At 40.1% G+C, this 17,477-nt stretch overlaps 1 protein-coding gene across 1 annotated transcript in view; it reads right to left on the bottom strand.

Moving 5' to 3' along the window:
• Positions 1 to 419: 419 nt before the first annotated feature.
• The window catches only part of edn3b (endothelin 3b), a 28,716-nt gene continuing 11,658 nt past the window's right edge, over positions 420 to 17,477 (bottom strand). The window contains exons 3-4 of the mRNA XM_056448629.1: positions 4,639 to 4,779; positions 420 to 2,754 (exon numbers count right to left, since the gene is read on the bottom strand). Coding sequence (XP_056304604.1) covers positions 2,706 to 2,754; positions 4,639 to 4,779 — 190 coding nt within the window. The 3' untranslated portion in view covers positions 420 to 2,705. The remainder of the gene's footprint in view (positions 2,755 to 4,638; positions 4,780 to 17,477) is intronic.

Raw genomic sequence — 17,477 nt, 5'->3', positions numbered from 1 at the left:
GAGTTCCATTCAAAGTACTCACATTGATACTTTACAAAACGCACTGGAGTGGAGAGCATGATTCCTGTAAGACCCCAGTGACAGACGAGTCTTCGCATTAATCCAGAAGGGCCAGCCTGTACACCAGCTGGTGACCTCTCCCACCTGCAGCTTCTCCATGATGGACGTCCAGCATTCTTCAGCCTCTGGCGCTTAGACTGCAGCTCTGCACAAAAAGTTTGGCCAGAGGAGAAATGGTTGTGCCCAACTGAGTCTGGTTTCTCTCGAGGTTTTTTTTCCTTCACTTTCGTCAATTGGTGAAGTTTATTCCTTGACGCTGTCGAGACTTGTGGAGCTGCGCATCGATGGATTTGCTCTTCAGTGTTTGGACTTTCAGCAGTGAAAATTAAACCACACTGAACTGAGCTAAACTGAACTGTACTGACACAGTTTCAATTCAACTATAAGCTTCTATGTTAAGCTGCTTTGACACAATCTACATAGTAAAAGCGCTATAGAAATAAAGATGAATTGAATGGTCGTGTAGTAAATTCAAATTCAAATGTACTACCTACTGAGTAGTTCGGATGCTGCCAGAGTTATTGATCTTCAAAGTGTGCTTGTCCTCTTAAGTGTTTTTGCAGTGCAGAATCATGAGCGCTGCTTTTTAAAATTTGTTGTCAATGGAAGTGCTACATTTTTAAAATGCTGGAAGCATTGCACAGAACTAGCACTTTAAGCTCACAGCTGAGTGTTTTAAGAATAGTATTTGCATTTGTGCAGTTCAAAAAAACTATTCGGTGGACACGCGCCCTTAGAAAATCCCTATTTGTTGGTTCCTGACACAACTCAGAAAGACCTCTTAAAGTGAACTGAAATGTTCACTTGTGGTCATGCAGCCCCTTAGTTTACTTATGCCTTGGGTCGCTCTGCATCTGAACATTTGCACTGTCTGTCTTGATTATCCACGATGAGCTCTGGCTCAGAGAATATGCTGAACTCACTGCGCAGACCTGACATATCTTTCTCCATGGGTAACAAAGATTTAAGATGCATTTCTATATGCAGTGGCAGACTGTGTTAATTGAAAGAAGTCTTCTGAAGAACTCTTGAGACCATTAACTTTATTTAACACCACAGACTCTTTTCCTTATGCAGTACCATCTGAGGGAGTAAATGTCTTGCACATTCAGACTGAGCTTTCTTTAGATTCCCTAATGCTTTTCACAATATTACATTTGGTAGTTGGTGGAAAAAACCCTGAAATACTTTGCAATGATTTTTGGCAGTAGTGTTGTAGAGGATATAGCCATTTAATATTCGCCATTGCATATACCCACTTCTAAACACCCTCTGGTGCATGCTTCAGTTGTGTTTTGGGGACATTCTAATGTTTTTATTTTGCAGTGTTGGATGCTGAATTGACTGAAGTGATTAAATGCTGTTTATGCTCCCCATGTGCCTCTGTTTTGAGCAGCTGAATTAAAATAATTAAATAAAAAGTAAATTCTGAGCATTGTTCAATCAAATGAATGTAGAGAATGTAGACAACTTCAGTTTTCACAGTCTATGGGCCATAACTGATTGCAAAATCTGCAACTTGTTATCAGTTTGCCTGCTTTTGTGAATTTTGTTCAGAAACAGTTTAGTTTTGATATTCTACAGTAAAAACCTTTTCACTTTTATTTTGCCTGTGTACCACCATCAAAGTCAAAGTTTTTTACATTTGCAAAATACATGTCAATGCATATTCTGGAAATATTTTCTTTGTACTTTGTCAAAAAATTAAGGTTCCAGTGAGTACTAATTCCTATTTTATCCCTTTTTTCAAAGTGTCTCAATCTTTTCAGAACTGGGGTGGTACAAATCTCCTTTGATGTAACCAATAAACTGGCATGAGTTTGGGATTATCTATAAATCTAAACTTTTAACCTATTACCTGGGGTGTCTTGCCTTAAAAATGGGGATTTAACTAAATGCTGTAACCTCTCAGGTCTGTTTAGTATAGCATTTGGTATATTATTATGATGTTAGACCATGTAGTGTAGTACTCAGCTTTTAGTACTTGTCTCAAAGGACCCATTATTTCATGCATGAATAATCACATTTAAGCTCTGGAGAAAATAAAACGTCAAAACTTGTTGTGCAGAGGGAAAACATTTTGCTTGAGTGAGCAAAACTAGGAAGGATATGTTTAAGAGGTTAAAAGAAATTGCAGCGGTTAATCTGGCTCGAGTCTTTTTTTCTCAGTTCATTCACAATAAAAACGTTGAACATATTATTTTCCGCTATCAGGCAAAGTGAAGAATTCAAGACTCACTTCATCCGTCTGAAAATCTGCCCACAAAGTGGAGATAATGCAGAGTGTACTTTAAAGATCAGATTCCAGTCCTGCAAGGCTCCCGAATCCAAGGACGTCCACTGAGTATTTGCATTTGTTAAAATGTCAGTGTAAAGTCAACTGGACGTAACCCTTGAAGCAAGGACGTGCGTCCCACATAGATATGCTTCCGAAATCTGCAAAGAGTTTACTAAGGAATTCACTTGTTACCGTGGACCAGATGAGTCAAGGACGTTCCAGGAAATATAACACGCCGAGGAATGTGGGGTAGCTTTTGCTCCAAATCTGTAAAAATCCAAAACCTGTACCTATTTAGATGCCCGGTTTGATGCTGATCATCAGTCCTGATTTCTAAGGCTGGAGATGTGACAAGAAGCCAGCGGTCTTACCAAGGTGAACGTCCTCTCAATCTTCCGTCTGACACATTCTCGGAGCTTTGTGATTCAAAACAGAACCATGAAATATTACTCACAGATTAATGATGGAACCAGAAAACTAAGATGTTCATTATGTACCACTCAGTCCATCACATCATCATTATAATTGACTAGATTTGGTTCATATTGTTGTTTTTGAGGTGAAAATTTAATTTATGACCAAGGACAACAAAGTCTTACTGTATGTTGCATAGGTAAAATTTTCGCTATTTTATGGGTCAAAAGCATTATAATAGTAAGTTACAATCATATTCCATAAATATATTTTGTAAATCTTAAACTAATTACATAAAAATTTAATTTTTGATTAACAATTTGCATCGCTAAAAACTTTATTTGGACAATTTTAAAGGTGATTTTCTCAATATTTAGCCAATTATTATCCTGTCCTAAAAATTGTATATAATGGAAAGCTTATTTATTTAGTTTTATTATTCAGTTTAATTAAAAAGACCCCAGTGAACTGTTTGCTATGAGTGAGAGATGACAATCTCAAAAATAAAACCTTAATTTTAATGTTCAGATTCAGCAAGATATCTGTCACAATAACTGAAGTCAAATCTTTCACACTTCAGTCTGAAACTGGTCCAGAGTTTGATATACTTAAGATTATACATTTAATCTGTGAAATTATTGATTATGTTTTAATACTGTATCATTAAACTGTTATTTGTGTAATGTGTATAATAGTTTTAAGGAAATTATTTTTGTTATACTCTCAAATAGACTCTTGTAATATCTATTTGAGAATATAATAACAACCAAAAAAGTTATTTGGTTAAAAAAATGTCAAGACATCAATGACATACAGTAGTTTAGTTTTTTCAGCTGAACTTTACAGAGGATTTTTAGCTAAAACTGTGGTTCATGGCGATTAATTTAGTTTTGTCTATATGTGTGTTTTAGACTCTTAAAGTAATCAAACCATGGTCCCTGATAATTCATAAATGCAAGTCAACATCACTTTAAAAGTCTACACTACCTGTCCTGTCTACACTACCTGTCTAGATAGTCTTGTCGCCTATCTATATGTTTTAGGAACAACAAATAATAACTTGATTTCTAATTGATCATTTGGTATCAGAAGTGGCTTAAATGAAAGGCAAAGGCATCTAGATTACTCTTATTTTACTAAATTAAAACATGATCATGACTTGATTTTTAATGATTTAATTAGGACAGTAAGGTCTGACTTTGCTTAGTCAAAAGTCTTGTTACTTAACAGAAATAATGTACAGTATAGAATATGAAGTCATGATGCAGTGGAAAAAGAATTAACAGTGTGTATGACTCTATGAGCTTGGAGGACTGCATCCATACATCTCTGCAATGACTCAAATCACTTATTAATAAAGTCATCTGGAATGGCAAAGGAAGCGTTCTTGCAGGACTCCCAGAGTTCATCAAGTTTCTTTGTATTTATCTCTTCATCTCACCCCAAACATGCTCAATAATGTTCATGTCTGGTGACTGGGCGGGCCAATCCTAAGGCACCTTGACCCCTCCAAACTTAACTGATTTCTGTGAGAATCTTCGGTCTATGCAGGTTCCAATAGGTCTTCTGCTGTATTTGTGATGATTGGGATGCAGTTCAACAGATGATTCATAGGAAAAATCTACCTTCTGCCACTTTTCCAAATGATCTACTAAAAGTCAAGGTATTATATGTTGCTCATACAACTGGGATCCATGTCAAGACTTTTGTCAGGTAGTGTAAAACACAGTTTAAGAGTATACAACACAAGAGTAAATTAACCTTTTTTGGTGAACTATGCAATTAATTATTCTAAACGTATAATTGGTAGTTAGTTTTTTATGACTTGGCTCATAAAATAAATACAGTAAATAAATATACATTAATATACTTATTAGTTTGTGTACCTTGCATCACAGAAGTTGTAGCACTTTGCATCATTTTGGTCTGTGCATGTGCAGCGATGAAGAACCACTGCTGTTGTCCCGCTGGAGCGTCTTAATCTCTGAGGGCTGCGGTAACTTGACATGCCGTATGGAACTGTACGTCTGCAGACAAGACAACAGAACACACCTGTCAATTGCCATTTTGTGCATTTCATGATTTATTTCATCATTTTATGAAATATGCCATACTGTTTAAATATTTCTCTGCACATTTGACCCTGGATCACAAAACCAGTCTTATGTTGCACGGTTGTAATTGTTGCAAATTGTTGTAAATAGCCAAAATACATTGTATTAGTCAAAACTAGAGATTTTTATTTTGTGCTAAAAATCATAAGAATATTAAACAAAGCTCATCTTCTATACAGACATTTTCCTCCCATAAATATATCGAAACTTTTCTGTCAGCATTGCTAAGAGCTCGATCTGGAGATGATTTTCTCAATATTTAGATTTTTTTGAAGCCCCAGCTTCCAGATTTTCTAATAGTATATTAATATAAATTGTTTTCCATGGTCACATTTAGTTCTGAAAAACAATGCAAAACAATGCAGGTGGCCTTATGCAATTTTAAAGATTGTTGATTTTATTTTGGAGGTCTCCTATAATTTGTTAAAAAGCCCCTATTATGGGTTTTTGAAAATGACCTTCCATGCAGTGTGTAACACAGTTCTAAGTGAAGTGAAATATCCAGCTAAGGCTTAAATTTGAAAGTGCACCATTTTTAAAACTATTGATTTATCTACAGTGTGTATGAGTCGACTCATTGTAGTTTGAATAAATCGTTGCGGTAAAGAGCCTTTAGCTGTGCTGGCGTCACGTCTGTACGCAACTCAAGTCCCTTCCATTTGCTGCATGCACAGACCTGGGAAAATTAAACCTTTGGCCCTGCCAACAAACACTGTAGAAAGAAATAGAAGACAAACACTGTAGCAGATCCTGGTTGAATCAAGTCGCGAAGACACTGTGCTCTGAAGTGTGAGGAAAAGTTAGTGTTATTTTCCCTACTCAAACATGTGAAGAGGCTGTGAAGAGACAGTGGTTGAAGTTTATTTTTGCAAAAATACCTCATCATTATAGACCCAGCCTTGTGCTGGGTTCCCATCATTTTTTTGACGAGTGCTTCAGCAGTCTACATGCTGACAACGAGGCATTCGTCGGCCGTTAGTTAAGGGAAGGACCAGAAAAGACTATTGATGTGTGGGACTTTGTCAGAGCTTGAGAGGAACTTTACAGTAAATGGTTCATGGATCAGTTCCTTCCTCCATTTCACAAGTGTAAGTAAATGTGATTAAAATGGTTGCCTCCTTGTATACTCTGGCTCTGTATTTAATTGTGTTTTGTTTGAAGCTACTGTATCTGGTTAACTCTTTATATTCTTATATAGTGTCTAAAACCACATTGAAAATGTGACGCATGCTGCTTTGTTTACGGATTTAAACGCGTTTGTGAGCTCGCGATCCACTGTCGTTTGTCATTGCTATGGCAACCGACAGTTGTTCCTAAACACTTGCAGCGGTCAAGTTTCAAAATAGTTCAGCTTTTGAAATTGTATGGATTAATACTGAATGTGTGTCACTGTTGTTACTTATGGTTAACAATAGAGCAATATGCTGGTGTTAAACTGCATTCCTTAAATGCACTCCTGCATTGGGCTCACACATACTTTCTTCACTCTGACTACTTCAAAACTGGTTTGGGAACAAGTGAATCTCTGAACCGCTTGTAATATATCTGGTTAACTCTTTATATTTTCATATTGTGTCTAAAACCATGTTAAAAACGCGACGCATGCTGATTTGTTTACTGATTTAAAGGCATTTGTGAGCTCGCGACCCTCTGCTGATTGTCGTAGCTATGGCAACCAACAGCTGTTCCTACACACTTGTGGCGGTCAAGTTTCAGAATAGTTCAACTTTTGTCATTGTGTGGATTAATACTAAATGTGTGTAACTGTTTTTACTTGTGGTTAAGAACAGAGTAATATGCTGGTGTTTACCTGCATTGCTTTAAAGCACTCTTGCATTGAGTTCACACTTAATCTCTGCACTCTTAAGTTACCTCAAAATTGTTGATAAGCCGTGTTGGGCATTTCTCTTTGTCTCGCACTGAACGCAGTTGACCAATCGCAATAGACTGGGTCATCGGACCAATCAGTGCAGATTAGCATCGTGCTAAGGAGGGTTTGGGAACAAATGAATCGCTGAACTTATCATATTGGAGTCATTGGGATAATTAGGTAAAAATAATTGCATATTATAAGACTATGAAAGTGTTTTTTTGACCTTCAATTCACCTTTAGTTGTATAGCGCTTATACAATGTAGATTGTGTCAAAGCAGCTTCACATAAAAGGTCATAGTAAATTGGAACAGTGTAGTTCAGTTTTTAGTGTTTAAGTTCAGTTCAGTTTAGCTCAGTTCAGTGTGGTTAAAAAATTACTACTGAGAGTCAAAACACTGATTAGCTAAGTTGCTGGGGTCCAGTTGTGGTTTCTTAATAATAGGATTAATAACAGCTAACTTGTTAGGATTTGGAACATGGCCTAAGATAAAGAAGAGTTGATAACGTTAAGAAGAGGTTCTCCTATAACAGGTAGCAATTCTTTCAGTAATTTTGTTGGAATTGGATCCAACATACACGTAGCTGGATTAGAACTATTTATAATTTTATCTAGCTCTTCCTGTTCTATGATTTGCATGACCTTGCATGCATATCAAACTGTTGTTGGAGACCCTCAAAACCAAAATATGACCTTTTATAATACATAATAGGGGCTTTTTAATATCCATCCAAGGTAAAAGGAAAAACCTTTATAAAGCATATTACAGAATCAGCTCTTTTTTCACGATGTCTAATATGGTTGGTTCAAGGATCCAGTCTCTCTGAACCCTACATTTCAGAGTTTACTCTGCTCTGATTGGTCAGATCATTGGAACATGCATTGCCATATCTGAATTTCTGCTTACCTTCACTTGTAAACAGTGATATTACCAGTAAAAATGTTGTTTTGTCATATCAAATAAACCCAAAAGTACAATTAATCATTTGGAAGTTCATGAAAAGTTGATTTCCTTCCTTGTAGCCCAGAAAACAGTGTCTTCTTGAAATGTCAATAACACAACTAAAATCATCCAGGTCTAAACTACAAATAGAAAATCTTTTTTCTTTAAGAGACAATAACTTCATCATGCATGACAATTGCTTCCCCTTTGCATTCAGAAACAGTTACATTACACAACATGAAAAGTAAAATCTGGAAAAGAACAATAAAGGAACTTTAACAATTGTTGAGAAATAGCTAGCGACATAACCATTAAAATGATTTAAGGCATTTATTATGGCATTAAAATGTTTAATGTGCTGTCTTTTCCTTCCAGGTTTTGCTTAAAAATCAGATGCAATAAAAAACTTTTTTCTTTGTTTAATAAAAAAGAGTGATATCATGACAGCAAGTTTTCTTATGACTGTAATATTTTAAGCCTTTGTTCCATTGTATCTTGTGCACACATTTTCAGAGCAGTCTCGCTCCACTGGAGTAAAGCTGAAGAGGTATGGCATTGTTTTTGAGACAACAGGTGGGCTGGTAAATCGTGCTGAAATGTAGCTTTGATAGTGTATAAGTATTACAAAGAAAAATCCATAAAAGATGAGCCAGAACATTCACAATAACGCCGAACAGACTATTACAATCTAAATCAGACATCGCACATGTTAGGTTGAACTCATCCACCCTAGCATAAAACAGAGATAAACACCGTCCAGTCACATGTTGCAGCTGTTTTGCACCAATACTTTAATGGGTTATCAACACAGACTATTTTCCAGAAAAAAAATAAAGGGATTGTTCACCCTAAAATTTTTAATTTGTTAATTTACTTGCTATCCAAGATGTTGATGACTGTTTTAAGTCGAAAATGAAATTATTTAAATCGGTGGTCCTTAGTGATTCATAAAACAAACAGACAAACAAACAACAAAAAAAAAAAGAATTAAACAATTTAATCGTGATTTTTACTTTTATTCTTGTTGTACCATGTATATGCTGGCACAAACATCTCTAGCTTGCTACACTTGCGCACACTGAGAATTGCTAGGCTGTGGATTAAAGCTAATAATATTGTAAATAATTTCAATTTCCTTGACAGGGAAATCTTTTAACTTCAATATGCAGTTCCTTTTCAAACTTCACTCCACATTGTGAACTAGTTTCTCACTTCCTTGAAATACTCTCCTGAAGCCTTATTGGTTCATGTCAGTCCAATTGACTGAGAAATTGTCAATCAAAACAAGCAAATGACATGCAAATACTGCTAACTTGGCAGTATATAAAGTGATTTGAGTGACAATTACCTCTGGATTTTCTACTTCATGACAAACTTCTGTAACAAGAAGAATTATAGCTTCAATTTGCATACTCTGCATGAGACCAATAGAGCCATTTCACAACCACAATCATAGCCACTGCATTACCTACCTGGGCCTGGCACATGTTGAAACAGAGTTGGAAGCGCATTGTGTAGACCAAGGACCTCCTAGCATGTGTGATATGGGCTTGAAGGAACATGGCTTGTAGTCTCTATGTGATTGATTCAATCTAAGTGACTAAATGACAATGGCAAAATGGTGTGAAGCCAACCTCTGCAGTCTCCCCACTCCCTAATTACCCCCTCTGTCATCTGCTTAAGACCACTTCCACAGATCGTGGACTTCATTACTTTCAGACAAGGAAGGATCTGTGTCCATGTTGGCTTTGGAAAGGGAGGACTGCATGGATTAAGAGTGGGATCACCTTGACAGTGAGGCCCACAGACCTCCACGCGGCGTTCATTATGGTTGGACCTCATGTGGAGCCCTGCAGAAAAGACTGTCAAGCACAAGTTGGATTCCTGGTATCGATGCTTTTCATCCTCGTTGTCCATGAGCCGAGTATGAAGGATGGTCTGCACCCCAATTGGCTTGTGTCCACAGATCTATACAGGTTGTGTTTTTGCACATTGGCAGAGTGGCCGTCCACAGATAAAGATGCTAGCCTTATTGAAGAAGCTGTAACTACCTGTGCCATGCATCAACCAAAAGCCTCGGCAGCAACATAGATCTGATGTAAAAGCCATGCAAGATAACTGCTCTCTAGCCAGCAAGACGTTTGCTTCAAGTGGTCAAGGGATGTAACATTGCAGGCCATGGTGGTGCTGCAGATTTGTCAAGGTAAGCTCCAGCAGTCTCTCGATGCTGGAGACATGCCGGTGCACACCTGATAGACATTGTGCTCATGGTAGGTAAGTATGCCACACAAGCAATAAGTGGCTCGACAGGCTTTATGATCATTCTCAGGAATGCAGACTGTGACACAGTAGATACTGACATTGTGTGGTTGTCTGAGCCATAGTTTATGCCCAGATGCTCATTCCAGCAGCCTTCGAGATCATAAGTTTCATCTGCAACTGGTTTGTCCCAGAGGATTGAACCAAGACCTCCCATGGCCCCACAATGAGGGCCAGATGTATAGAAGACCTGTCCAGGAGTAAGGAAGAGACACAACAGACAACTGAGAAACCCTCGCCTTTACTCCAGTACACCTTTTGCTGCCAAGTCTTGGGTTAGTCTGATGGCCCAAGAAGGAAAGAAGTGTGCATATCCAGGAGCTGAATCAGTCCATATGTGTGTGGGTGACTATTCTGGGAATCTTGTGCACTAGGTATACAGCAATATAGTGTAGTTATTCTCTTCAGTTCAAATGCAGACCACCATGTTTCAATTGTGTAGTGCAGTCACTACCCCCCCCCCCCCCCCCCCCAAACACCATAGTCCTGAGATGTATCCCTCTGAACAAGTTAGAGACCTGTATTTATATCCACTATTTTGTGGTGCCCAAACAAGATGGGGTCTTATTTGGATTTGAGACATATCAACAGAGTGCTGTAAAATTAGGGACTACACAGAATTTGTGATATTGATTATACAAAACTGTACAAATCAGTCCTGGTTCTCTGGTCTGAAGAAGCTGCTGTTGTCCGCTTCCTTGGGTAGGACTTGCTATCATAGGCAAGCAACATGATTTGTCATCCCAACGCAGAGTTGTGGGTTATGCATGTGTGGCTGCTCCAGGGTAAGTGAATGAGTGGTTGCGCTACATTGCCATGTGCTTTAAGTGCTGGCATCCTCCACAAGGTCCTTGTATACTCTCAATTGGGGTGCATTTTTGTGGACTGGTGCCACAGAACTAAAAAATCTGGTAGAGTGTTTGAAATTTTACTTTTCTTAGAGTTAAAATTGTTTAGTTTAACATCGAAGTTCTATGCAGCTGCGATTGCGTCTTTTAATTCCCCATTTGTTGGGTACCAGCTGAAATTTCCCATAGGAGTGTGAAATATATCCTTCGTACCCACTGTCAGTTCCACCCTGGAACCTAAAGAGGTGCTGAGGGCTTTTTCTCAGCCCCCTATTAAGTCTTTAGCATCAGTTGCTTGCCTCAGCAATGCTTTTGTATTTCTTTTGCACAGGGCAATCACAGTTTTACTTTCAAACCCAGACCGTGCTATCTTCTTCCTTCAGATCTCAGGTTGTCTCTTTGTCTGCTTGTCTATATTGACTGCAAATGCTGATGCTCAGAACACAATATGTACTGTTTTCTTTATCAAGCTTTGAGATTTACATCTACCAGCAGTCCTAAGTTCTTTGTATGATTGTTGTTGTATGAGAGGTCGGGCCATTTTTAAATAGAGGCTCTCACATTGGATTGTGAATGCTATAGCAGCAGCTTAATCAGGTCAAGTTTCAGAATTCCTCATTCATATTGCCTTTTCCTGGGCATGGTTTAAAGCAGGGGTGCTCAACCTTGTTCCCGGTCTACCTTCCTGCACAGTTCTGCAAGTATGTAGGATCTGAAGAAGCACTTGGTAATTAAAGACAATTGTGTTTGATGAAATTTGCAGCAAAACTCTGCAGTAAGGTAGATCTCCAGGAACAAGGTTGGGCACATCTGGTGAGAACAAGGGGTGTCTATTCAGGATATATGCTGTCCAGCTGCTTGGTCTTCCCAGAATAACTTCACTAGGTTATTAAAGCTCTATGTACAATAACTGGCATCTCATATGGTCTTGGTGAAAGATTACATACTTTCTTTGTATTAGTTGTGTAATTATTTGTATCTATTCTGTTTCGTATAGATTACGGCTCTGCCAGACAGAGTCATTGAGATAATACTCATTAGACTCCCACTGTAGACAACCACTGTATATACCAGTGTTGAGTCTGTGTAGTCATTTAAAAGAAAGCATTGTGTGTAATTCAATTACACAATCCAATACGCATACGCAATACGCACCCCCCCCCCCCCCCCCCAAAAAAAAATCATATTATCTTAATCATTTATCAAGAGACATTAATATCACACCAAACTTTTTGGATGACCTGAGTAAATTAAAATTATATTTTCATTTTTGGGGAAAACAATGCCTTCAAACATTTCACATAAATACACAAATACATTAAACATGTATCTCACAAGGCATCACTAGCCTCTCACAGACCTACCTAGCCGCTCACAGATATCACTAGTCTATTGCAGACATCACTATTCTATTAAAGACATCACTAGTCTCTCACAGTACATCTCTAGTCATCTGTCATTAGGAGAGTATATAACCAGCCCGTGCAGGAGAGTGCTTCAGATTTTATCCGTTGAGTAAGCTGAACACTAAGTTATTAGCTGAAGAACCAACTGTTGTGGCGGAGGAGAAACACATCTCCCTTCCCTCCTACAGGGAACTTGGGTTATAGACATAAACCAGGATGTTCCCTTTCAGGTTGGGAGCCTCAACGTGTGTCTAGGAGAGACACTATGGGAGAGTATATGAAAAAGGCCATAGCAGCTGAGCCCCTCATGCATTTGTTGAGAATGTTGCCAAGCACAGCGTGAGCGCAAAACATCACCAAAAGTGCAACCTTCCAATGTCTCCAGGCCCTTTAATTACCAGAATATGGAAATAATTTAGAATTTAGGGGGTTTTACATTACCTTTTTACCTAGCTAACTGTAGTCTAGGGATTTTAGAAATACAACAGCTTGCATAAATACAGAAGCACGTCAGTATCAAAGGAAAAGGGCAGACCTGGTGACAGTATAAGCATATTGGCTAGCCCTATCTAGCGGGAGTGCTAGATATGATAAGCTAGTTAGCTTAGGTAGGTCCCCAACATGCAGGTAGACTGAGTGGGCATACCAGACATCATACTGGGTCAGGCACTTGGCTCCTTTGCTGAGCCGGGTGCTGGAGACCTCAGAGGAACTCTCCAGATTTCACCAGATGGGGAACTCACTAAACAGAGCAAGATAAGTGCACATCTCTGTGTTAGGGAGAGTGGCAAAGCAAGCATTTTTGGACACTGACCCTATTTACCTTCTGATTGACTGGAATTACCTAGTAATCAAGAAAAAAACGGCTCCACCCGAAGATTATAGAATCTTGCAAAATCTGTGTCACGCAGCTTTACAGAATTTGTTAGAGAGGCGCTGCGTACTAATGCCCAAAATGAGGCAATGATCTTTGTTAAGTGTACTCTCACTCCTGGAGAACGCGGCTTGCCCTGAAACTGATAAGCGAGGGCATTGGCATCAATCAGTTAGTGGGCCAACCTCTGCTTTGATACGGCACTTCTTTTCTGTCGATCATAACCAAAAACAGCTGCTTAGAGGCAAATGCTTTAAGTGCGGTCACATTAAAAGCACTGTGTGCGAACAAGACACAGCAGTGAAGGGTGGGCAGCAATGCAAAACCTTCAGTGTGGAGAGTGACAGCATCCGCCCCAGCATATCCTGAAGGAAGGATAAGATAATGCTGATCTGGCATGTCCAGGGTTCTTCTCAGTGAAAAGCACATCACTTAGCAAATAGACTCCACTTCAGGATGTAGGCATACCTCGTAGAGGGTGCTTTAGCCTGATTGATGTTTTTAACCACTGAACTGTCACCTAAGTTTTCTGCGCTGTCTTGAAACTACCCATGGAGATTCCAGAAACCCGCATGGTTGCCAGAGGGTGCCTCGTCCCTAAAAAAGGAAGTGCTACATTAGAGGAATTCATCAAGGAGGGGCTCGAGGTTGCTCCTCGTCCTACCTGACCTTGCACCGGGTCTGTGCGAGCAGGCTCACTGGGTAAAAACACACGTACGTAAACCCCGGGGCCAGCTGAGAGCCAGCGCATCCATGCAGAGCTGGAAAAAAGCAACTGGCTAAGGGCAGACCCGCGAGAAGCAACAGGATGAACTGGGTTTCTCTGAAGAGCGCCTGTATCAGCTGGACTGTGCTTTGGTGGAATCTCCATTCCACCAGGAGTGTGAGCTTCCATGAGAGCGTCTGGGCTGGCACAGTTGAACTTGCTCGAGGTATAAATGGGGTGCAGCAATTTTCAGCTGTGTGACTCCTGAGAAGCAATTGGTGAGCGAGCTGAGACATGGGGTGGGAGAGCATACTGCCCAAACAATTGATATATGCTACCGCAGCCATGCCCATGCACCTGCAGGAACAGGTGGAGAGCAAGAAACACTGCTAAAAGCTCTAGGCAATCGATTTGTAATGCAACTAAGGTCTGGTTTATGAACCTGCAGCTGCATGGTTGATACACACAGCCCCCAGCCCATACTGGAAGCATCTGTGAGAGTAATAGTATGACTGGACGCTTGTTCTAAGGGCACCCAGGCCTGTAGAAGGTCAGTCCAGGGACTGAAGGTGCGGTGACACAGCAGGGTAATGGTCACCCGGTGCATCTACACATGCCATCTCAGCTGGAGGGACCGGCTCGATTGCGTCCTTCACCAGATAGAGAGTGCTCACCCTGGAAAGTGGTGCATTATGAGGAAGAGCTGAAAATAAAAGATTGGCTTTTTGAGAGAAAAGAGCCCATCCTCTGACACCTTTGGAGTCTGGGGCGAAGTGCACTAAGATTGTGAGCTGGAAGGCATCGCGTCCCATGCTGGCAGCATTTGGGCTTTCACACCTGCAGGGGCAATTCCTGGTCCTTTACAGGGAAAAGAACTGGTCTCCTCCTGTCCAGTCAGCCCCACCTCAGGGTTGCTGGACCTAACGATGACCGGGGATGGGAGTGTCAACTTCCTCTGGGGGACTTGGCGCAATCACTATCCAGTCGAATGGGCTGTGGTGGCAGAGTGGATCTTGGAGCCACGGGAAGGACATTCTCGGCAAGGAGCAGTCAGTGAAGATGGGCCGGGCAGGGTAGCAGTTTTCCAAGCCCAACAGAAGATGATCTGCCCCATCGCACACAGCTGATCTCTCACCACCGAGGACTCATGGGTAAAGTCCCCAACAGTGTCGCAGAATAAGCCTGCCTGGCAATTGCACCCCTCTAGTCGGTCTGGCATCTCCATCCCTACCACTAAGCAGCCAAGAAAAGCACAGTCATCATGTCCATCTCCAGATGCACGGTCGTTCTTGCACCTTGAAGGGTGGTAGCGTTCTTGCTCTGTCATCTGAACATGACACCTCCGATGTCACGATGGGCATCTGATCTCAGGTGTCATTGAGCGGAAGCACTGGCATCCCGGGGGATGAACCGCCACAAATGCTCGAAGCTTGGATAGGGCGCACTCTGAGAGGATCCGGAGGTGATGGATAGGGCCCCACTATAATCCTCAGATCTGTCCAAGTGCTCAGCACTTTCATGGGGAACAACAGGGGTTGTCAGCTGCGTAATAGACATGCCCTTGCAGTGAGGGCATGAGCTGTCTGCAAGTATCGCCTCAACATGCTGGACCCTCAGACCTGTGATGCAGTACCCATGCCCATCATCTGGAGATACGAACCACCTCATCCAGAAACGCATGGTCAGAACAGCATTCTAAAAATGACGTGTTGCCTGACTGTGTTGCTATCTTAGGGAAATTTGCTTTTTTATTAGACTGCTCTTTTACAAGTACCCAGTGAAATACCTAGGTACTGGAGAATCACCCAGCTTGACTGCTGCTGTCTGCATCATTACCCACACTGGATACACGAAGCTTGATATCTCTTGATACAACCTAGTTTTCTCATGTGGTCTACCATTTAGATACTAACCATGCACAGCCCACAACCACGTGAGAGCTGCAGAAAGTTAGGTGCCATATCACTAGTCTATAACAGATATCTCTAGTCTCTCACAGACATCACTAGTCTCTGACAGGTTATAACTAGTCTCTAGTGTAGTCCGATAAATTAACTGTACCTTTAATTTTATCTGCTTAAAGAAAACACACTTTTTGAATGTATTAAACAAAACTCAAGTACATGCACAGAAGACAACAGGAGCATTTAGAGCAAATACACAAAAGCAACTTATTAATAATCCTGCTTGGTTTGAGTGCAGTCAAGTCAGTTCTTGCACACATATGATTGGCCATTGTGTTCACAAGCTCAACACAAATGGCTGTGATTGGCTTTAACTATCACTGCTGTTCACTGAGCAGTGACACAGTAATAGACACTAAAGAAGAATCAGTCTATCTATCCATGATAGATGCAGTGGAAAAAACTTGCTCTGCAGACTCACTTGTGTCTGGATTCAAAAGTATTAATGTAACAATCGAAAGAAGGGAGGAAACGTTACTTTACGAAGACACCACCAGGTCAAAGGGTCCACAGTAGGCTTGGGCGGTATACAAATTTTGATACTGTCAAACCTCCTCCCTATTTTACCTTGGCATATGGTATTACCATGCATAAAAAAATTTAAATAATGTAAAGCTCAGACAGCGTCACCAAACTGTTGGCTTGTGCCTAAACTGTTCAGAAACTGAATACCATATATGTGACCTTAGGTTCACGGTCACCTTTTGGTTGCACAATTTGCAAATTGTCTCATCCATATTTACCGCATCTCCTTTCTTGTTTGGTTGAAACCCCAAATACTGCCAAACTGCAGAGATTGTGTTCTTTTTTTGAGACCAGGTCACTTGGTGCGTGACTCACCATCTTTCCTCACCTCTCTCTTTCTCTCCCACGCTATCCTGTGATGGCAACTCTGCATACACATTTTAGGCATTAAATAAATTATATCTAATATTTAATCCTTGTCTATCATGTAAGAGCATTGTTTTTTATGATGGTATATCGGTATTGAAACTTATACCGTTGCTATTTTTAGATCCCGCGGTATACAATATTACTGTATTACCACCCAAGCCTAGTCCACAATCTGAGATAGATAAAGCTTTACAGCTTTCATTTTCTCCCTAGCAGTGAAATAGAGGGTTTGGGTTTTACTGTACTTTCAGTGTCAGTGAAAGGCTGTTCCAGTAAAAAAAGAGTCAATTTTGGTTTTTAAGTAGTTGGAACATCGCAAGTAATAGCGCTCACCTCCATCGACACAGTATGCTACCATATGCTACGTAGCATGTGCTGGCTGTAGCACCACACATGAACAAAATATGTAAATACATAACCATTGAACAATACAGATTTTTAAGCCCATTTTCAGCAGTTATAAAGTGTGGGTAATGAAAATATATCAGATTTCAGATTTTGTTATTCTTCTTGTAGCTTCACAGTTGTCACCTGCAGATGTCCTTAGTGTGCCTCATCATCTAAACAGTACATGTAGATAGAGTAATTTATCTTTTCTAACTGCAAATTTAGCAGCCATATTGGAATAAAAACAGCACAAACTATTTTGGCTCTGCAACTTCATGGGAGGTAAGGCAAGTATTTCAAAATTAGCTGGATATTTAAGGTAACTTTTGTTTTATACTACAATATTTCACTATTGTGTCCCCAAAAAGTGACTTTTCTTTTTCTTTTCCTTTTTTTTC

The sequence above is a fragment of the Danio aesculapii genome, chromosome 23 (genome assembly GCF_903798145.1).
Source record: "Danio aesculapii chromosome 23, fDanAes4.1, whole genome shotgun sequence".
NCBI lineage: Eukaryota > Metazoa > Chordata > Actinopteri > Cypriniformes > Danionidae > Danio > Danio aesculapii.
Note: the sequence above shows the minus strand (reverse complement) of the source record. Positions and strands in the feature narration are given on the sequence as shown.